General features: G+C 40.7%; 3 protein-coding genes across 6 annotated transcripts; 1 reads left to right on the top strand and 2 right to left on the bottom strand.

The window, feature by feature from the left end:
- Nucleotides 1-147: 147 nt before the first annotated feature.
- Nucleotides 148-4922, top strand: prodh2 (proline dehydrogenase 2). Of its 2 annotated transcripts, XM_068305738.1 has the most exons (11): nucleotides 148-174; nucleotides 623-847; nucleotides 975-1165; nucleotides 1550-1676; nucleotides 2048-2119; nucleotides 2260-2340; nucleotides 2474-2617; nucleotides 2719-2885; nucleotides 2967-3077; nucleotides 4120-4208; nucleotides 4377-4922. In XM_068305738.1, exons 2-11 carry the CDS (start codon nucleotides 635-637, stop codon nucleotides 4556-4558), a joined length of 1377 nt encoding a protein of 458 aa, XP_068161839.1. In that variant the 5' UTR covers nucleotides 148-174; nucleotides 623-634; the 3' UTR covers nucleotides 4559-4922. The 2 variants fall into 2 exon arrangements, with proteins under 2 accessions (XP_068161839.1, XP_068161840.1); XM_068305739.1 differs by lacking the exons at nucleotides 148-174; nucleotides 4377-4922 and having other exon boundaries at nucleotides 255-847; nucleotides 4018-4152.
- Nucleotides 4923-5266: 344 nt separating this feature from the next.
- eif3c (eukaryotic translation initiation factor 3, subunit C) lies at nucleotides 5267-14235 on the bottom strand. The gene is made up of 23 exons (XM_068305117.1): nucleotides 14117-14235; nucleotides 12801-12918; nucleotides 12654-12719; nucleotides 12374-12563; nucleotides 12095-12220; nucleotides 11530-11581; nucleotides 11110-11234; nucleotides 10843-10976; nucleotides 10313-10463; nucleotides 10023-10126; nucleotides 9523-9664; nucleotides 9280-9405; nucleotides 8935-9028; nucleotides 8609-8796; nucleotides 8276-8500; nucleotides 8004-8195; nucleotides 7640-7811; nucleotides 7399-7558; nucleotides 7067-7132; nucleotides 6815-6902; nucleotides 6522-6687; nucleotides 6343-6384; nucleotides 5267-5660 (listed from the first exon to the last, which is right to left on the bottom strand). The coding sequence occupies exons 2-23, from the start codon at nucleotides 12896-12898 to the stop codon at nucleotides 5581-5583; spliced, it is 2787 nt and encodes a 928-aa protein (XP_068161218.1). The 5' UTR covers nucleotides 12899-12918; nucleotides 14117-14235; the 3' UTR covers nucleotides 5267-5580.
- A 446-nt stretch (nucleotides 14236-14681) lies between these two features.
- LOC137588427 (serine-rich adhesin for platelets-like) lies at nucleotides 14682-21197 on the bottom strand. 3 transcript variants are annotated; one of them, XM_068305515.1, is made up of 10 exons: nucleotides 21108-21197; nucleotides 18030-20209; nucleotides 17870-17915; nucleotides 17390-17539; nucleotides 17055-17144; nucleotides 16767-16892; nucleotides 16481-16594; nucleotides 16123-16194; nucleotides 15433-15504; nucleotides 14682-15344 (listed from the first exon to the last, which is right to left on the bottom strand). In XM_068305515.1, exons 2-10 carry the CDS (start codon nucleotides 20076-20078, stop codon nucleotides 15307-15309), a joined length of 2757 nt encoding a protein of 918 aa, XP_068161616.1. In that variant the 5' UTR covers nucleotides 20079-20209; nucleotides 21108-21197; the 3' UTR covers nucleotides 14682-15306. The 3 variants fall into 3 exon arrangements, with proteins under 3 accessions (XP_068161616.1, XP_068161613.1, XP_068161615.1); XM_068305512.1 differs by having other exon boundaries at nucleotides 14682-15504; XM_068305514.1 differs by having other exon boundaries at nucleotides 14682-15504; nucleotides 16794-16892.
- Nucleotides 21198-21514: the final 317 nt, after the last annotated feature.

The following is a 21514-nucleotide window of genomic DNA, read 5'->3' as shown; positions in this document are numbered from 1 at the left end:
AGAAGAAAGACAACATTTATCTATACTAAAGATGAACTCATTATTTAAACACATTTTCTGTTTACCACTTATTAACTAGTGCGTGAGACAACATTTCAGATCCACCCACAAACCCAAAAACACACCTTCTATGCACTGGTTAGGTAGTGTCCTGCTGTGTTCCAAGCAAATAGGGTGAGTTGTGTCTACTATTTAACTTAGTTTTCAATTTTAATGTTAATTACCAAAGTATTTTTCCTGGTTTTGGGATATCTTATACTGCACCCTTCAATCATTTCCTTGATAAGAAATCTTTGTTTTTTCTACTTTATAAATTATTCTTTAAATGTTTACACAGTTGGTGTCGGCATTACTTTCTGTGTGTCTTTTCTTTCTGTGTACTCACTGTGCTGTGTGTAATGTGACGGAGAAATGAATTTCCCTGATGGAACCTCCTGGATGAATAAAGTCCTACTCTACTCTCTCTCTACTCTGATGTTCTCCTGGATTGACCACATCACTGTTGATCATTTCAAAATCACTAAACCCACAGTGTTCAGTTATAAACTGAACACAAAAAGAAAGTGTATCTAAGGATCGCTTGGGACGCCTGATACACACTTACACCTAAATGCACTAACAGACTTCTGGGAAGATGATTTGCTCCCGTTTCCAACTCCCTTCCCTGCGGCTGATGGGTACTGCTGTTCCTAAACCGCTGGCGGTCAAGCTGCCAAATGTCACCCCTTCGCCTCTCAGCTTTGAAAGTCCCAGTGCTTTCAGGGTGAAGACTTTTGGTGAGCTGCTCCGAGCTCTGTGTGTCTTCCAATTCTGCTCCTTCCCTTTGCTGGTTAACAACTGTGCGAAGGTAAGACATGAAATTACGTCGCTCATTAGTACAAGTTAATAAAATTATTACAAAATAAAAGAATTGTGACTGATGTGACTCATCTCTTGTGTCAGCAGATGAATTTCCATAATTTTTCTACTTTCAGCTGATGTCAGTAGCACAATCTCTCCTGGGGAGGCGTGGGGTCTCACTCCTGCTGAAGCCCACTTTTTATTCCCAATTTGTGGCTGGAGAAAATGAAAAGGAGATTTTTAAGTCCATGGAAAAGATGAGTTCCCTGGGATTGAGACCCATGCTCGCCGTACCCATTGAGGAGGATCTGGGCGAAAGCAGCGGGTATGAAACATTTTAAACATAGGAGTACACTCAAGTTTTGGAATGCGGTTCATCAGGTGGATCATCTTCTATAAAGACATATTAGAGACTGCGTGATCACACTGCCTATACTTCTTATTTGGTTTCAGTTATTTTTCTTACTCCAAGGAAATCTGCCTTCCCATCCATCAAAAATAAATAAGCGTTGCACATCTCAAATGGCTTTTACGGCCAATACTCCAGATAGTGGCACTACAGTAATCCTCCAAAATCTATAACTGCCATCTGCTGCTAACTGTTTTGTTTCTTCTTGAATAAATCTTGTGAAAACATTGTGAAACGTCCCATCTGCCATTGATGTAAGACATCATATTGAGGAAGTATTTGGCTTTTTCTTACCTCCAGAGAGAAGAGGTATGATGACAACATGAATGCCATGTTGGAATGTGTGCAAATGTCCCACAGAAACTCCTGGAGCAAAGACCCAATGATGCAGCTGAAGATCACGGCCCTCCTCAACCCAGAGTTGTGTGTGAGAGAAATTATTTAGAGCTATTTTAAGTAAACTGCTATGAAGGTACAAATCATACATCACACTTTATTCAGGAAATGACGAGGAAGATATTTGTGACATGCAAGTTCAAATTATTTTATCTTTTTTAGTCAAAAATATTTTGACATATCAATGACACTTAACAGGATTGTTTATTAAATTTCTGAGCAAATTTGAAAAAGATTTATGCAATTTCCAGTCTTTTAAGTTTGTATGTTAAGTTTTACCATTATTTAATGAACAAATTTTAAATATGTAAGAATTCACATTTCATTCAATGTGTCCACTGCACTCACATTTCTCCCAATATCTCCCAGTCTCTCTCCTGAGTCTGTGTTGCTTATTTCCAGGCAAAACTCACCAAACTCATTTCACAACAACCATATGACCTCAGTCTTCTTGTCAGAGCGATGGATGGAGAGGTTTGTCCACATTACTCAAACGTGACCCAGTTTGTCTGCTTTATTCTCTTTCGATAGTTTATGCATATATTGACAGTGCTGATGACTGTAACGTGATTTTGTTCAGTGACCTCTCACATTTTCCTAAAAATACTTTTAAGCCAATCAACTTCGCTGGTTTAGATGAAAATGAAGTTTCCCATTTCCATTGTGGCCTGCAGAGACTCAACAAAATTGCAGAGGTACAATGTGAAGGGCCATGGGGGATTTTCAAAACTGGCAGAACAGCATTATGTGACATCTTATTTTGACATGTTTGGTTTGATGAAGTAAATTTAATATGTGCAGTAATATGAAAAGCAATTGTTTGTTCAGGCAAGTGTGAACAAGGTCAGAGTCCTGGTGGATGCAGAGTACACCTACATGAACCCCGCTCTTTCTCTTGTCACCATGGCAATGATGAAGAAGTTTAATAAAGATGGCGTTTGGATTTGGAACACATATCAGTGTTACTTGAAGGCAAATACTTTAAATTGTCTTTATATTTCTTTTAATTGAATATTGCACTCAGAAAAAGAGACATGTTGAGATGCTGTATCCTCCCTGTCGGTGTCTCTCAGGAGTCCAGGTATCTTCTCTTAAAAGATCTGCAACTGTCCCAGAATGAAGGTTTCGGTCTGGGAGTCAAGCTGGTGCGAGGAGCCTACATGGACAAAGAGAGGAAGATGGCAGAGACAGAGAATCATGTGGACCCTGTCCACCAGTCATGGGAGGACACCAATAACAGGTGGGCCGGAGGCTGGGCTCAAAGTCACAACTAGGTAAATGCATCCCAGATAGATTATCTATCGCCTGCTTACTTGTACAGTTACAACGGACTGCTCGATGTTCTGCTGGAAGTTATATCCAAGAGACCTGAGTCCTACAGGATCATAGTCGCCACTCACAATGAAGAGTCAGTGAAGCGAGCTGCCAAACGGTGAGCAAACCCCATGTGTCATATACTGTACATGTTTTTAAATGTATAGAAATTTAGGGATCCTTTTTAAAAAATATATTGTCACCATGAATAATAAACATCGCTGTAGCTCCCAACAATTTTGAGTTGAAACAAAATGTCTGCACTTTTTTGTTTGACTTTATTTTGAGTCCTAAATATTCCTCTGTATTTTGCACATGAGAGCAAACAAACATTAGGACTCAGTGATAGGATAAAATGAGTTGTCTTTGTCGTCACCAAACTGATCATCTTAGGAATACTAGGAAGAATCAGACAAACTAGTTGTGTTATCCCTAAAGGAGAGGAGAATTTTATCCCTACAAGCTTGGATGCACTTAGATTTACTTACCACAGAAAATTAAATTCGAATGTTATGAATCAATTATCGCCTTGATTTACAGCACATGTGTCAAACTCAAGGCCCGGGGGCCGAATGTGGCCCGCCACATCGTTTTGTGTGGCCCGCAAGAGTATAAAAGGTCAGAGTGTCTAAAAATAAATAGCTCAAAAGTGTGCTTTGACCAAAACTACATTTCCCACAATGCAGTAATTCAACCCATTTTAACGCTGACAAAACCGTTTTGAACAAAGTTAATGTCCTAACTTGTGTTTGATGTTATTTTTCTTTATTCACTGGGATAATTTGATCCTTAATTGATGAAGTTCTGTGGGTTTAATAACCTGACAAATTAAAAGGATTTATGTTTTTTACAGAGAAACTAATAAACTTTTTTTCTCTGCAAACATAATGTTTGTAACTTGAATAAGTAATAAATTCAGAGCTATTTATAATTAAGGAGTAGTTACATTTATTTTACATTATTTAGTTACATTTATAAGTTGTATCTGGCCTTTTGAGGACAGCCATTATGCTGATGTGGCCCTCGGTGAAAATGAGTTTGACATCCCTGATCTACAGTGTGGGAAGTTTGCTGGTGCTCCCATCTCCTGTGTGCCCCTCCTTTGCTTGATGTTATGACCTGATGTAGCTATTGCGTGGCCTGTTCTGCATCATCTCCAGGATGAAAGAGTTGGACATTGACAACGATGGAGGTTCGGTGTGTTTCGGCCAGCTGCTGGGCATGTGTGATCATGTTTCTCTGACACTGGGTAAGCTTTGCTTCAAACAAGAAATATTCTCTACACATGGGGACTCACACAATAAACTTTTGCATGCTGGACTGATTAAAACTCATCTGACTTTTTCTGCATTATTTTCTTTTGGAATGATAACCTTGAGTCTTGATTTGTTTCTTGCCTCAATTCTTATCCCTGCAGCAAAGGAGGGTTATGCTGTGTACAAGTCAGTGCCATATGGTTCAGTATCCGACACGCTGCCCTATCTGGTGCGCCGGGCTCAAGAGAACCGCACCGTGTTGCAGGGAATTCGCAAAGAGAGGGACCTTCTGCGGCAGGAGTTCAAAAGGAGGCTGAGGGGAGGCAGCAAGTCATCTGTATAGATGACTACGACTACGGGTTTGGATTTAGTGCGAAAAACTAATGGGGTGTGCGTTTAAGTTTTGATAAATCAATGAATTTGGAAGGTTTAAACTGAAGGTAGCAGCTTTGCTCAAAATATCATTCCAATATAAACAATGTAGTCTTTCCCTGACAACCAAGAATAATATGTAATATGTTCACTTTGCCGGTGAAACTAGAAGACATCATGCATGTAATATTGCTGCTGTACAATGAACCTGTAGAAATGTCAACATATACTGTAATGGAAAACTGTGACACCTATCATTTTTGCTTCCAGTTAGTCTTTTGTCTAAAACATGGTTCTGTCAACTGTTGCCAGGCAAATCATTAAACTGATCTTTCTCCTACATCCTGACTCTTGTGATCAGTCAGTTCATGAGTTACCAATGCTGAGTAAATCAAGGGTATTGAGGTTAAGCATATATCGGGGAGATAACCTTCTGCTTCCTAAAATACTTGATTCACTAACATAAAATCCACTCAATGACCTTTAACTTTGAATCATCTAATAGTTCATTAAACACACAAAAGATGACTAAGAGGCAGCAGAGCAGCACAAATCATATCCTAATAAGATCATACACACAGCCTGCAGGTGGTTAAAAATTGGTGACCTCAAATGACTGATCTAGTTTGTCCATCTAATTTGTGTTTTACACTTTCCATTTCAAAAAGAAAATGCAAACCATTGTTTAATGTTGTTTATTTGATAATTCAACGGTACACAAGATTTTATCATCCAACTGCACTGCTTTGAAACAGCCAGACCTTTTATGCCTCTTTTTTAATACATCTTCTATAGCTGTTTAATGCATAAATACTCTACATGTTGATGTCAAGATGTTGGCGGGGCTGAAACGACACAATCTGCATATGCCTTGGAAGGAGCTCAGGATACTTTCAACTGTGAAAAGCGGCTCTAAGGATCAAGGACACCCAGAACTGCATTGTTACGGAATGAAAATTCAGAAGTCGAAGCCTAAATTTATACGATCCAAGCTCAGTAGTTCCCTTGGTTTTGATTTCTGTAGCCGCCTCGCTGGTAGCCCCCTTGTTTCTGCTGGTAGCCACCTTTCTGATCTGTGAACAAGCAAAGGGAAAACATGCTTACCTTCACGTATCCACATGGCATTTCATCAGCTGACAAAAAGCAACCAGTGCCGTATTCCCCAATAATCTTTCAGACCTCTACAAACAATGTAAAGCCTTAGCTGAGATGCTTCTCCAGAATAAAATAGTTTTTCATTTACAAATGTGTAACTTACAGCTGAATGCAGCTCCAAAATCATTACAGGGGGTGGGTCATCACCCACACAGGGATCACGGCACATTATCAACATTTGTTACTGAAACATCACATTCAAACATGACAGATTTTTTACTCTCAAGAGATCAAAAAACTTTGAAAAGTGGTTTATCTGCTTCATCAGCACCTGAGTCTCCTTTGATTCAACAGTGGACACAACAGCTGACAAAAATTCAACATGTTGCTGTTTCTCAGAGTTGTTGGCTCATGCAACCCACGGAGAAAGAGGGGAAATATTGAGCAACGTTTACCACTGACCTGCGTAAAACCTGGCCTTCACCCTTCACACCAAAGCTTTGACATGTCATGGTATATTTTGTTGTGTGCAAACAAACCCAGTCAGCAAGGAACAACCAACTGTCAATCCCCTTTATAAAGGTCTCACTCGCTTGGGAAGCCCACCATGTGGTCAGTGCATTGAGCTCAAAGTTCACTTTTAGTGTTCACTACACCCACCTCTCTGGTAGGACTGCTTCTGCTGATACCCGCCTTTCTGATCTGTAATGTAAACACCATCCAGTTATTATAGTTTCCTTTAATAAGAAAAGAAAGGCTGTTTACGACGTACAAAATGCTTCATATATTGTCAAGTGTTTTAAGTGTGAATAATATGCAAAAAATAATTCTGAACTCACCTCTGTTGAAATAGCCTCCATAGACGCCTTGTTTGAGGTCGAACACGCGCTCGTTGTTCTCCACCAAGCTGCCCAGTTTCTCGGCCAACTGCAGGGCCATGTTCTGCAGGGAGGTGGGCTCTGTGCGGTGCATCACCACAGTCTGTGTTGGCTGGTCAAGTGACGCCTGTCGGGAAAAGTGGCAGAAAACACAAATGAAAACAATATCCTTGCGTGTTTAGATGCTGTGGAAATCCTGTCGCATAGACTGCATCCAGCCTCAAGCTCGAGGGCAAAGAGCCCAAGAACCGTACCATCAGCTCCTCGTTGATGATCATCTTGCTGATGATGCTGTGAACTGTGGCGATCTCCAACTCGAACATCTCCGACAGCGTCTCCATGCTGGAAGACAGACAACATCCCATATTCACATTGAGGTTTCAGTATGCCTGATCTATGATGAGATTAGAGCTATTTCTGCACAAACTAGCTATAAACTATTTAACACAAACCAGTTCATTCACGGCACCTGACAAGCCGTTTTAAAAGCAGGAATTTATTCTCACCTGATGGAGTCGTACACACTGCTGTACGTGAACAGATATGTCCTTAGCGATTCTTCTTGGATCTTTCTATAAAAGGAAACACACTGAATTGATGTTGTTGTTGCGTAGGGCAAGAGTTCATATTTATTTGTAAAAAAGATCTGAAAAGTCTGATAAAATCATACTACAATGTTCCCAATATATTACTGGATATAAAGTAAATGATAAAATTCTCATTTGCAAAATCGTTCCACAAGATCTTTTAAGACAATGATCAAAAGTAATCCAGGGTGTTATAATGTTATGTGAACAATAGAGAATGAAGTCAGTGATGAGAATGGAGTATTACCAACCTAACAAGCATCTCGCGTACTCGCTGTGTCTCAGGGAACAGGTCCCACACTTTACTGTTCATCTTCTCATTGATAATGAATGAGTGGCAGGTTCGCCAGTCGCCCATCTTCATTGCCTTGCTGGCTGCCACCACGTGCTCCCTCATGCTTTCTGGGGGTCCTGGAGACCAGAAGAAGACAACGTCATCATCTTTTAGGGTTTTATCGTCCTGAAGCAAGCGTCAGGTGTCGTGTTGCTCACCCAGCAGTGGCTGTCTTTCTCCCACCCTGAGCTGGTGGTGGAACTGCTTGCTGATCATCCTGCGGCGGGCATCAAACTCATGGGCGGCCATGTAAGGGATTTCTAACAGCATGGCTGATACCAGGTACACACACTCCAGCAGCTCCAGGTTGATGTGCATGTGGAACGGCACCTGAGAGGAGGTCAGAGCGACAACCATCAACTATGTGCAGGTGAAATTAAACCATCACATGCCTGCATGCATCCATCCGTCCTCGACCACTTATCTGGAGCCGGGTCGCGGAGGCACCAATCTCTGAGTTTGTTTTTTATTCCACAAAGCTACGTCACATCTGGAAGAGGCTTCCGTTGATGCGGGACTTACCTGTCTCCTCTTTTCAATCTTCTCCTGCTCAGCATTCCTCTCCTGCATGTTCCTCATGAGCAAACCCTGACCCAGCAGCTCTTTGGCACGGCCAGAAGACTGGATGTCCAGAAGGGCATTATGGGCATCTTTAATCATGCCCTGCCTAAATGCGCAAATGCCAAGTTGGACCATGGTTCTGTTGTACAAGATCTAGACGGGACAAAATGCCACTTAGTATTCAGGGTTCACGGTTGTTGTCTGTGTAGCTGTGTGTCTGCCAGCTTGCATACCTGTACAGGCGGGTCAGCATGCTGGATGTTGTCCTGCAGGTGGCTCATCAGCATCAGGTCTCTGGCCTGGTACCACCGTGAATGCAGAGCGTGGTGATAGATGTGGCAGAGGATGGCACAAGTCCGGATGCGGTCGGTGCGATCCTTGGCGTAGATGAACTTGCAGAGGCGATCCATGATGACGGCGCTGTCCTCCCCTTCGCTCTCTTCTTGGTCTTGCTCAGACTAAAAGGCAGACAGGGAGACAGAGACTGGCTCAGCTCAGGGTAAAACAAGTAGAAATTTGCTTATATCACACTGTCAAATAAGACACCTCTCCTCAGATTTTCCCACCTTAGACTCTCCCTGGAGGCCAAGGCTGCGCCGGTGGGCTTTATAGTCAAACTTGTAGTATGTGTGCATGATTCTACGCAAATAAATACGGCAAATCTCCTCGGTACTGCCTTTGTTCTCCATGTAGTTGAGTAGCCGGTCGATGATGCCACAAACTCGGCCCTCGTCTTTCAGGTTGTCGACATATTCTAGGGAAGTAACCAACACGGCAATGAGCTAAGACGTTAAAATGATGCAGCAATGAGGAATCCATGCAATGACATCGGATTCCAATCGATGATTAAACTTTATTCAAAATTATGTTTTCAATTAAATGCATGTCTCACCTTGGGAGTGGGGATCGGTGTTCTGCATGATCTTGGTAAACTCTTCGTCCATCCTCTCTACTAGAGTTAAGATGCATCCACGGACCCTGAAAGGCTAGAAAACAAGCACAATAAAGCAGTCAGTATCCATTGTCCCATCCTCAACAACAGAACCTTTTATTATGCAGTTTGTACTGATGAAAAACAATTTTTTTGTTTTAATGCAAATGTCAATTTACAGCGCAGATGATGCAAACAGACTAACAGTCTAGTCATTGACAAAAGCTGGGAAACCCGCCTCACTACCCTACACACAACAGCCTTTGTTCATGTCTGGTTGTGCAAAAATGTTAGAATTTAAAGCACCTGGTCTCCACTGGCCAGACTCTCACTGTCTTCTGCAATGTTCTCGCCAATGAAGATGTTGCTGTTTTCAAAGAGGATGTTCAGCAACTCATCTATGCAGTCCAGACACTTCTTCCACATTTCAGGCTGCAGAGAAACAAAGTTGAACACAAAGAGCTTTTTCTTTTTAATCCTTTAAATCCTTAAAAAAAAACCCTTTATTATGTATAATCTCCGAATTGAATAAATAGAAATGAGTCGTACCTTCATGAAGGCTGCCAGGTTGGGGTTGTAGTCATACAGGGAGGCAATGATGTTGAACTTAATCTTGACCAGGATACCTTGACCCAAGTTGTTCTCATTGGCGATGGCTGCCAGAGCATGGAGCAATTCAATCTGGGCAGCCCTATCAGATCAGAGTAAATGGTGTCTTAGAAAACAAAGAATAAATCCTTAAATATAACATCAAGAATGACAAAACTGGCAAGGAAATGCTGAGGAGTCCGGCTGTTTGTCGTTACTTTCAACTGATCAACAAGACCTGATGTTTTTAAGACTCATTAGAATTTGATTAGAAGCATTAGAAAATAGTTTCTGCATAATTCAAAGTAATTTAATGCAACCAACTAGTAAATGAGGGTAAATAAGTGGTTCCTACTTGGTGACTGCTTTTTCTCTGCACAACTTTAAGATATAGAGACTTGCAGAGTGAAAGCCTGGTTACTAATGTCCAGGTTTCACTGTGAATGTGTGGCCTTCGCTACCTGTCGGTGCCCTTTTTGCCTCTTGCTTGCAGGATCTCATTCAGCTTCTTCACAACTACTGGTACGTTGATTTCCGTGCCTTTGGCGAACATTTTGGGCTTTTCCTGATGGATAGAATTGACAACATGACCAAAAGTAATGAACTTCTTCATGATTCCCATTACGTCCACTTAATGGCAAATTACAGTGCTCATTAAATGGAATGCACAGTATGATCAAAGAAAAAGGAGTGAAGAGATGCTGTGTTAACACACGATACAGCACCCCCCCCCCAAAATTGACCTTCTTACCTTGACCAGAGGAGCGCCTCCCTTCACCTTCTCCCAGCCTCCCTCAACCTCCTCTCCTCCCTCTTCTTCAGGCTCCTCTTCTATGCGCTCCTTCTTCTTTTGTTTCTTCTTCTTACCAATCTTCTTTTCGGGTTTCTCACTCTCCTGCGTCCTGAGGAAAGACAGTGTGTGTGTGCGGTGGTAAGTTTACAAGCCAAACAGTAAGATGAGCATCAATGGTTAATGAATTATTATTTACATTATATAATCTGGACTGGAAAATATGTAACAAATACTGTGTGTAGTAAAATGTGTGCATACTAATTGTCTCCAATAGTCCAGATCCCAGAGTTTTTGAGTTGAAATCAGTAAAAGCAAGAATTGAAGTTTTAATGACCACAGATGTGACAATGCTTGATGTTTAATTTTCTATAAAAGCAAATAAAAGACCTCGGATGTTTTGCTTTTTTTTCTGAAGAGTCACTTTTCGTTAGGTTTTAAAATTCACAAATACTGTCAGTTTTAAGTAAAAATGAAAACTACAGACTCACTTTTTAAGGAAGACCACAGCCAAGGAAGCACTCTTTCCCTCTGCGTCATCAGAGCTCTCACTGCCACTGTCTACTGTGTCTGAGCCCCAATCTTCATCATCATCTTCATCATCATCACTAGAAGACTCCTCATCCTGTCAGAAGGACACAAACTCAAACACATTAGCTCAGGTATTTCCTCAACACAGCAATTTCTGAGATCTTGTGCATCAAACTTATTTTTGTCATCTTTGTACTGCATTCAAGCAAAACCTGCTGGTCTCTTACCCCAGATCCTTTGGCAGGCTTGAGGAATTTGCTGGCCTCTGGAGAAATCTCGGGCTTCTTCTTCAAGAAAGATTTTGCTGAAAGTCCATCTTCTCCTCCTTCTTCTTCACTTTCAGATGATGAACCTTCCAGAACAAGATTTCAGATGAATTTGAGAGCTGGGTGTTGGATCAGTGACTTATTTCAGGTGATAAAATGAAATGGCATTCCTGTTTTTACAAACAATTTTTCAGAAAAGTACTTATTTTTACCGGGGTTGTTAAGATATCAATACCATAAATGCTTCCCGTATATAGTTTAAAATGTGGATTGGTTGAGAAAGACTTATAAACTTTTATAATCTGTTTGTACTTCGTGCGAGTCCCAGAACAGCATCAAACCTAGAATAAATGTGAACAAATTTCACCCATCTCCTCTTACCCGAATCCCCTGGCTCCTTCTCCTCCTCTTCATCTGCAGACTCTTGTGGGTTCTAACAGACAAACAGAAGACATTGAGGTTTATCTGGTGATAACTTCCTCATATACCATCATAGTTAAACCACTAGCTGCACTTGACGTCTAAAGAAGTCAATTACGTTTATCAAAGGGGAGGGTTGGGGGGACAGTCTGGCAGAGCTTGTCAGTAAAAATCAGGTTTCTAATCATGGAATTTAGCGTGATGATGACTGATCCAGTCACAGAACAGAGGATGGTGAATCAGAGGAAGACGGAGACGTTGTGGTAGCTTAGGATGTGACAACGTTTGCATATGCCAGAGCGCACCCAGGAGCGAACACGGAGCTGCTCTGACCAAAGCATCATGCGATCGGTCAAGAACCAAAAGAAAACACGGCTAAATCCGTGTTTTACGGTATAAGTCCACAAATAGAGATCAATAGCTGCAAAGTGCCGACAGACAATGACTTAAGAACATTAACACACACAAAATGTTTGGTGCAGCCAGTCAGATCTGAGAAGAATGGGGAGACAGTGTCCTTATTCACCTCCTTGTATGCAGCGATTTCTGTTTCGTAATCTCTGTTGTACTTGCGGATCTTCTGACGTAGCGTACTGAGGGCTTTGGCGTTGTTTTTGTTCATCTTCTTTTTGCCCTCTTTGTCTTCCCAAAGCTGAAAGAAAATTACAATTTTATGAGCATTCAAAGGGATCAAAAACATTACAGTAAATAAAACAGAATAATCCAGATTAATATATGTACTATACTTTGCCGAACCTAAACCAATACTGTGAGTTGCTTATATGGCATATTTATGGCTACTGACCTGATTAAGGTAATCTTCCAGGTCAGCCAGCAGACGGATGTAGAAAGGGGGAACACCCTCTTTGTCCACTATATTTTTGCTTTTTAGGAAGGCTCGACATAACTGTTCAAACTCCTCCAGACATTTTGCCATGTCACGAATCTTCATTGCATTGCGGATAGTCTTTATGAGGTTGGTCAGCTCCTCAAACCTAAGATTTAGAATGAAACAGTTATAAACAAAACCTGACAACATGAAAAACATTTGTACAAATACACCTTTAAAAAACGGCCATGGCAACCTTTTGTCTTTGGCACTGCGTACAACTCTTTTAGTGTCCTCCTCATCATCACTGAGAAGCAACGACCTGAAAAAAAAAAATTAATGTGAGAACCAAATATAGTACAAAAACTGATTTTTCATCATGAGGATTCATCATAATACTGACTGCTTGAAAGTTGTCCCTGGTGCTTTAGGAGTGATCTCATCAGCAGATGAAGATTCCTCTGACTCACTATCAGAGCCGGTGGCAAAGAAACGAGACATTGTTGAATGTAGTAGTCAACCTGTAAAAAGAAAAACACAAACACAAGACATGACATATATAGTAATTGTATACTTCTATAAAAATAAAGGAAAATATAGTAGAAAAATAATTTCAGTCAATGTCATTAGTCAGATTTGAATTGTAACTCGTTCTTCTAATGCCTGAATTCATTCAATCTGCAAATAAAGGCAAGATGGTGGGGAGCAGCTACATTTACATTAGTGCTCCTGCTCTGCAACATGTTCAGTATTGGTTACTGAAGATGAATGAACTTAGTTCATATGCAAAAAGGCTGAAGCCAGGAGCTGCATTTCATTCCTGTCTTATATTTAAATGGGTAATTAGAATATACAACTTTCTGCACAATCATAGCAGTTGGGTGTCATGTCTGCATTGAATATGTCAACATTCAAAATCAGCTTTATTGTCACATGTTGTGCTGCATGCGTACACATACCAAGAACTGAAATTGCATTTCTCTCAGAACCCTGTAAACACAAATCTGAGAACGACAACAAAATATCTTTGATCATGTAGCCCCTGTTCTTTCAGACTTAAAATTCTTGCATATCTGAAGATGTGCAGTTTTTAAGGTTTTGTCTTTGGGACAAGCTGGTAATGTTCATTTCTCTAAAAACTGTGTTTACAAATAGGACACTGCTCACAGAAATGAGTTAAACGTCAACAGAATTGTTGTGAGTAAGCAGAAATGTTTTCTCAAACCTCTGACGAAGTTTTCCAAGTAGATCAACGCAGCTGTTACCGGTGGAACGCTACGTGATCATTTAGCACTAATAACATGAACATTTCTCAAGATAACCAGGCAACAATCACTAACAAAAAAAAAAAATCTTTCTGTTACTGCTTTCGATTAGCGACCGTTTTGGACCTTTTACCGTCGGTAAAGCTATCAGCACACCTATCCAACTTGGCTCAAACGACTTGGCTTTGAAGAAATCGATAACGCAGACTAAAAGAACCCCTGAAGCTATAGTAAAAACCTAACGTATATAACAACGCACTACGTTTTTGCAATTATATATCCTATTGTGACGAATTTAGAGCTGAATACACAGAGCGAATACTAACGTGGCGCGGGGTTGCTGCTAAGCTAGCGTTAGCACCAGGCCTCTCCGCATGTGTAGCCGGTAAACACAACTCGTCCAGCTGTCGAATAATCATTCACAGCTAAATCAATAATATCAAGATGAACTCACCTATGAAAATGAAGCGAAAATTAATCTGTGTGTCTGTCTTCTTTGAGCGTTTATCAAATCCAGTTTTGCTGTAGAGCAGCAACAAATACAGGCGTGCGACGGCCTCGCCGGGTTCCTGGGTCAGGAAAGGAAGTTGGCTCTGAGTCAACAATACACACAAACGGAGGAGTTTTTTTATACCGCCATCTAGAGGTCAAAAATATGGACTCTCATAAAAGTCAGAGCAATATATCATATTCTGCAAGGTAATTCATGTAAAACTAGAAAAAAGGTCAATTCTTGTAAAGTCTATTAAAAGTGTGGAAAAGAATTCTGATTCCACTCCAGTATTATAAGTGTTCTAACACAAGTTCAGGAATATCCTGGTGTTTATTCAGTATTTATTCATTATGTAATGCCTGAGCAGTGGATATGTGCAATTTCCTCCGGGATTAATAATCTATTTCCATCAAATAATTGTGTAATCCTTCTTATTTTAACAGACTAACAAACCAGACCATGACACCAGAGAAAACAAAATGGGGAAAAAAAGCACAATAAACTTTATCAGATAAATCATGCCATATTTATTTCAATTATCTTAAATACAGTACAGTCATACAGGGGGCAGGAGTGGCTCAGTTAGTAGAGTGGATCGTCCAATGATCGCAGGACTGGCTGTTCAATGCCAACTCCCTCCAGCCACCTTGGGAGTGTGAGCAGACAGTGGAAGGCATCAGCTCACCTCCCGAGCACTGCCGAGGCGCCCTTGAGCAAGGCTCCGTAGCCTTTATAAGCTGTTCATTGAGGCTCACCATGAAAGGAGCCGTCTGCCACTGTACCTGCCCCCAACTGCACGCTTACAGGCCCCGTGTGTGTGTGTTAAAGGGCCTGTACACACCATATGTATGCATGACACTGACTAACATTGTGTGCTGGAGTGCATTCATAATTTCACTATGGGGATATGTAAAGTAAATTAAAACACTTTGAATGAATAAATACCACCACACCAAGCCTCCAAAAATAAAATACAATATATAAAAACGCATAGGAATTTCATTTAATCATCATCATTCATTAGTATGCTTTAATGGGTACACTGGTAAAAGCATTTACAATTTGCAACTGAAATTTATAATGTTAATGCATAACTGCATGTATTATGTTGAGTATTCACACAAATATTCATAGAAATACAGCAGTCAGTATTAACATTCTTCCTCCAGTTTACGGTACTTCAGTATGTCTAGGAAGAAAATAAAATGAAACTGAATGAGTAATACAAACACTTATCATTCTTAAGATGGAAAGAATGATAAAGAAGCAATTTATACCTTCTTTAAGCCTCCTGATTTCCTCTGATTTCATTTCAAGCTGTTGTTCCAGCATGACACATCTGGTGCAACCTGCAAAACAATATAACTCTGAAATTCTTGTAATAATGAAAGAAGCCCAGGAAGAACGGTGCTTTACAATGTTACAACTGTGATACTTGGATTATTGCCAACCCGCTGATGAGTTTAATATATCATCAAAAAGAGGAAATAAGAACAAAACATCACTTAGCAAGAACAGAAAAATCCCATACAAAAGTATCAAACAGGCAAATGAAAATCTGGTGAGTGGTACAGATGTAAAATTGTGGAATGTCAATTTGTCCCCTAAGGCATTAAATCAAATCAACCTTGAACCTCAGTGAGGTGTGGTCAGTGCTATTTATATTCCTACGACTGTTCCTGGACCTGCCTCACTGTCCCAACAATGGTCGTTGGGAGGGCCAGTCAGTGTCTGCGGTGATTGTTGTACAGTAATTGTAATTGGGTGAAACATGAATAGCACTGATCGCAACTCACAGAGGGTAAAAGCTGAGGCAACACCAAAGACTGTCAAAACTGAAGAAGCCTCTTGGATGAAAGCAGAAAAGTCTGATTTGACTTAATGGCTTTGGATAACCACAACCTCAATGAATATGAACCTTCACAGACACATTGTTTTCTAAATCATTCAAAGGAAACAATTTATACCTTCTTTAAGCCTCCTGTTTTCCTCTGATTTCATTTCAAGCTGTTGTTCCAGTGTGACACATCTGGTGCAACCTGTAAAACAATTTGAATCTGAGTGTTACCAAAGTCAAGGTCTTACAAATCCATCCATAGTTTGAGTTTGTCATGATTTTTTTTACAGAATGAGACAACATAAAATATTTAGTTGTTGTAAGACCAAAACGGGTTTGACTGTTTAAATTAAAAACACACACATACTGCTACATCTTCATATGCAGATGGTCAGAATGTGCAATAAGCCTGCTGCAAAGCTCAATGAGACAATACAAAGCCTTTCATTAAACTAGCTACCTTTGGCATATTAACACACCTAACTTACCATGGCCTTGGGGTTTAGGTAGTTGAGCTCTGAGGCTGGTTACAGGCTGCTTCAGGGCCCGGACTCTGTGACGAGATGTTGATGTCTCAGCCGTGCTGGCTTGCACTGCAGTACCTGAAAGCATATGATAAAGAGCAGATACCAGAGGGTAAGTAAATCAGAAAGGGTCAGAAAGTCAAGGGAACTGAACCAAATAGATCATAAAACATCATAACACTACAAACTCTAGCTTACTCTGAACTCATGGTTGTACATAATAGGCAATTATGATACAATTTCAACCAACCGGGTCTTTGTGATTTAGCAGGCAAACCTTTCTGAGAGGTTGTAGGTTGTTTTAGGCTTTTGGCTCTGGCAGCAGCATCATGAGAAGATGCTGCGGATTCACAATGACCAGAATGTAAGGCATCATCTGAAAGATGAACATAACAGTTTCAAGTTAGCAACACAATGGAGTTACTAAATTAGATCAAATCCATGTATTTGAACGTCACAATTACTGTTGTCAGTTAGATTTTGTGCAAACAGTAACCATGTCCATATCAAAATTCTAATAAAAATAGCTGTAATTTACCCATTTTCTTCTTTTTAGTAATCGACAGCAATTCATCCCTAACTAAGGGATGTTTTCTTGATTGAGGCATTTTGGTTGCAGGATTAGTACCTCGATAAAAGAAGAAAAAATACAAAAGCAATTTAGGTTCAAATGAAAAATGGTTATGAATGTACACAAAACAGCCCAATTGCTGATTTATTTTCTAATATATTCATTACTTGACACAGGCACTATCTAGTTGTAATATTTGAAACAACCAAATAGAATAGGCAAAGGTCAAAAACTTCTTCATTGGGCTTATTTGTAGAGCGCCTCAATTTAATTCTTAATGTGCATCATATTTCTGCCAGTACCTGTTGTTTCACAGACTTTGTCAGTTCTTGAAGATGCCGTCATGGTGATCCTTGCTGATGGCAGTCTGGGACCTGGTACAGCTCTATGGATGCCTGATGGTATGCTACTCATCTGCAGCTTACGGAAGGCAGGATTGGGCTGCTTGGATCCTATTATCAAACAAAAGGAAAGACAGCGTCTGCAGTGGACATATCCCATTTGTTGAATTACTGTATGTGTTGATACTGCAAGATACTGCAACATATACAGTGTCTTGAATTACTGTATATGTTGCTGAGGTGAGACTGAATTAAGTAAAAGAAAATATAACATTGAATAAAAAATTAAAACCCTTGTCTATAATGTGAAAATCATGAAAGAAAAATGTTATTGTTTATCGATACCTGCAATTCTACTTTCAATAATTCAACATCAATATTTACAAAGACTGAAATGTATTTAACAAGCTCATTCTAAAAAATGAAATACACATGGCCTACCTGTTGATGTAGTACGCAAGTTGTATGAGGCTGATGTCCCTGATGTCTTCAATACACAAAAATAGGCTGTTACCCATACATAAAGTCACAATTTGTGAAGATTCTCAGTCATACAGGTGATGATAAATCTTTGGATTGAAGTCACCATGTGAAATCCTACCGTTTCAGGTTCACTAGAGGCTGCATTGTTTCTCAAAGCATCAGATTGAGTTCTTTGTCTTGTCATGGGCAGGCCTGAGTTCAGCTCCAATTTTCCGGCAAGTGCTGAGGCTGGCTTATATTTCAACAACTGGGACGCAGCTTTCAAAGGAGGCAAAAGCACTTTAGAAGTGGCTTGTGTCAATGTTTTTCGGACCAAGTCAGCGGATGGAATGTTTGACGTTGCTTGACCGTTTGGTTTACTGGGACCATCCCCATATAGTTTCTTTTGTGCCCCTGTGCTTTTGCCCACTTCCCGTTCCATGTTCCAGCTGAACATTTTGCAGTTTGTCATTGGTGTCGAAGTAATCAAAGCATCTGTAGTTAAATCTAGGGTATCATCTAAATTGAAAGTGTTTGTTTTGACATCCACCATATCCATGGTCTGATGGCCCAAAGAGCTGGACAGACCATCTTTCACAGGCACACCAGGTTGTGAATGATCCTTCATCTCGCATTGATCAGCAGAAGCTACATCCACAGCGGGACTGGTTTCAGACACGCTCTCATGTGTGTCCACCATCTTATTATCCGGTTCTGAACTTGCTGTTGACCCATTATGCTTTGAAGGGTCAGCAGGAGGGTGCGCTTCAGAACTGTTGTCTATGGGACTACTAGTAGCATTAAAGACACAAGGATAGGGTTTGTCCAAAGTGCTGTGAAGACTCCCACTTGAGCTTGATTCCAACACAGTTATTGTGCCATTCTGTTTAGAGGGACACTTATCAAAAGTGTTGTTCTGATGGCCAAAGGCCGCATCATCAGCCTCCAGTAAAACAGCATTATCAGCAGATTTTTTAAGAGAATGCCTATCAAAGATAACATTCTGCACATCACAGGAACTGACTGAGCCTTTCTGATTAATACCCGGTGCCGTTTCCACGGTGTTCTCAGAGACTGAAGTAGACTGATTATTAGCATCATTCTGTGCTTTTGAACTAGATGAGGAAAGATCCAATGTCTTATGCTGAGGACATGATACGTGAGAGGTAGTGTTTGCATTTGCAGATGTGTTCAGATTGGACTCTTGTGCGATGGTAAACGTGCTGTTTTTTGGGCTTGGTTGTGGCATCTTGCAGGGTTGGTCCTCATCATCGTTTCTAGATTCATTGTTGGTTTCCACACTATTAGAAGTCACCAGCGGTTCACCATGATGCAAAGAAGAGTCAAGCTTTGCACTAGTGTAACACTGCACATCTGAAGGAGAGAGCTGTGATGCAGCACACTGAACAGACGCATCACTGGAGGAAGTTATGTCACGGGTAGCATTAGCAGGATGGGTGTCAAGTGTGTCCACAGTTGATGTGTGAAGCTTTTGTCCATTGGGCTCAGATGAAGGTTGAGTGTCTTCCAAAACACTGCCTGGTGAAATATCCTGAGTTACTTGCAAGGCAGCTTTCGGTATGTTTTCACCTGCACATTTATCAGACTGTTCACTAATGGAGCTTATGGTATGAGTGACACTGCCATCAAGAGTGCTTGACAAATCTTCCTTTTGAATAATATCCGATGTGCTGGGCCGTGCCATATCTTTCCCACCGAGCTCTGAGGAAGTCACGTTGTTTCGCAAAATAACCATTGATGGGATATCTCGTGTGACATCCAAGGAGGACATTTCCCCTCCAGGTGAAACCTCAGAACCACGTGTAACATCTTGGAGAGTAATTTCTGGGAAATATCTGTCATCCAACCAGTGCATAGGAGCATCTTTGTTCTCAGGGATGTTAGCCACATGGACATCCCGTATGGGTATTTCAGAAGTAGTGTTTAGACTAGTAGACACATGCAACCTGGAAGACTGAGGACTGACACATGTGTTCACAGAGCCAGCTCTTCTTGGAGTAGAAGGCGAGCTGTCAAGAAAGGCTGAATTATTTTTAGTAAGTTGCATTGTGTCATTACATGTATCATTAAGAAGAGTGATCTCTGGCAAGTATTCATCGGGTAAAAACCAAATGGCCGCATTATTTTTCTGAGTACATGAGGCTTCCACTGCTGACTTGTTGGCCATGCCAGGCGATTTCTTTTTTGCTTTTACAGGAGGAAAAGGTTTTTTTGTTTAGTGAGACAGGACGCACTGCTCAGGCTTCTGGATGCATTTTTTTTCCCCAAGTGATTTTTCACACTTTTTGTCACTGTAACCTGCAGAATAAAAGATTCAGGTAAGATTTAATAAACTTCATTAAATTCATTAGTGGAGAAATTCTTTGTACACTCTCTATGAGGCTGGAGCAAACACACACACACACACACACATACACACACACACACACACACACACACACACACACACAATGGAGACATGGTTGAGTAATGGGCAGCCAAGTACCAGTGCACTACAGGCAGTTTGTGGAGTTTGGTGCCTTGCTCAGGGGCACCTTGGCAGCTTTCAAGAGGTGAACTGACATCTCTCCAGCTACACTCAAGACGTTTGGCCCACACTGGACTTGAGCCGGCCACCCTATGTTACCAAATCGATCGGATTGAGCTGGTGCCCCACAATGTAGAACATGTTTACTTTGACATGGCATGATCATAAACTTGTAATGGGTGTATATGTCACAATTACTGTCATTAATATGATCGAACACACATTTCGAACACACATTCCACACATTTCAAGCCAATTTTAAGTAACTTTGAGAGCTTTTGTGTATAAACAGCAGAAAGATAATGGGGTGGCAAAAGACAACCGGCAGTACACCATCACCGGACGTTGTGTACGGGTTTGCTGATGGACATCAACTAAACTTCATCTGCACAACATGGCAACGTAGCACTTGCTATCTTTACAATATGTAACATCGCAGCAAGCTAGAAAAAAAGGAATCACAGAAGGAACACAAAGTGTACAGTATGGAAAGTTTCGGGGGAAAATACACACACCCCGACTCCTATTATTAAGTCCAATGTCATACTTAAAGTTTAGATTAACTTTAATTTGGAATCCCAAGTAGCGGAGCCGCGTTTGATGGAAACACGGTTAGCTAATGTTGCCTTTCGGACGTTAGTTAATAAAAGGTAGGCAACTTTGACTTACCTATATTAACAGGCACGTCGGATGGAGGTTTATGCTTGTGAAATATTTATAAAACTGTTATTGAGGATCAAGTCCGCTGAATAAAACATGTAGCTGAACACAACCAACCCCTGAAAACAACATGGGTTTCTGAAATCTGTGCCACAGGAAAGCCGCTCTCGTTCAAACGTCAGCCGTCCTCAGCGCTTATTGGACAATGCTGACCAATCAGAAGCGAGGACTTCTTCTTCGTGGATTTTATTGTGAACGCTATGAAAATACGGAAATGCTGCTACCCGCCGATCTACACTACATTTCTAAAGAATGCATGTTGGCGTTCTTTGCCACATAATGCAATGTTTTATTAATTGATATATAGTTTTGTAAAACATCGCTTGCCAACACTACAGAAAATGTGCTAGTTTAGC

The sequence above is a fragment of the Antennarius striatus genome, chromosome 21 (genome assembly GCF_040054535.1).
Source record: "Antennarius striatus isolate MH-2024 chromosome 21, ASM4005453v1, whole genome shotgun sequence".
In the NCBI taxonomy this organism is placed as follows: Eukaryota; Metazoa; Chordata; class Actinopteri; order Lophiiformes; family Antennariidae; genus Antennarius; species Antennarius striatus.
The sequence above is the reverse complement of the archived record's forward strand: the minus strand, read 5'-3'. Positions and strand labels throughout refer to the sequence as shown.

Bases quoted from the DNA above. Each gene is read 5' to 3' on its own strand.
- prodh2 (XM_068305738.1), top strand. From the start codon at position 635: ATGATTTGCTCCCGTTTCCAACTCCCTTCCCTGCGGCTGATGGGTACT. The intron at 848-974 runs GTAAGACATGAA...TTCTACTTTCAG, and splicing joins TGGTTAACAACTGTGCGAAG to CTGATGTCAGTAGCACAATC. The intron at 1,677-2,047 runs GTGAGAGAAATT...GCTTATTTCCAG, and splicing joins TCCTCAACCCAGAGTTGTGT to GCAAAACTCACCAAACTCAT.
- LOC137588427 (XM_068305512.1), bottom strand. From the start codon at position 20,078: ATGGCCAACAAGTCAGCAGTGGAAGCCTCATGTACTCAGAAAAATAAT. The intron at 17,540-17,869 runs GTAGGCCATGTG...GTTTGATAATAG, and splicing joins CTTGCGTACTACATCAACAG to GATCCAAGCAGCCCAATCCT. The intron at 17,145-17,389 runs GTACTGGCAGAA...TCTTTTATCGAG, and splicing joins CAAAGTCTGTGAAACAACAG to GTACTAATCCTGCAACCAAA.
- eif3c (XM_068305117.1), bottom strand. From the start codon at position 12,898: ATGTCTCGTTTCTTTGCCACCGGCTCTGATAGTGAGTCAGAGGAATCT. The intron at 12,720-12,800 runs GTCAGTATTATG...TTTTTTTTTCAG, and splicing joins CCAGGGACAACTTTCAAGCA to GTCGTTGCTTCTCAGTGATG. The intron at 8,797-8,934 runs GTGAGACATGCA...TTACTTCCCTAG, and splicing joins CACCGATCCCCACTCCCAAG to AATATGTCGACAACCTGAAA.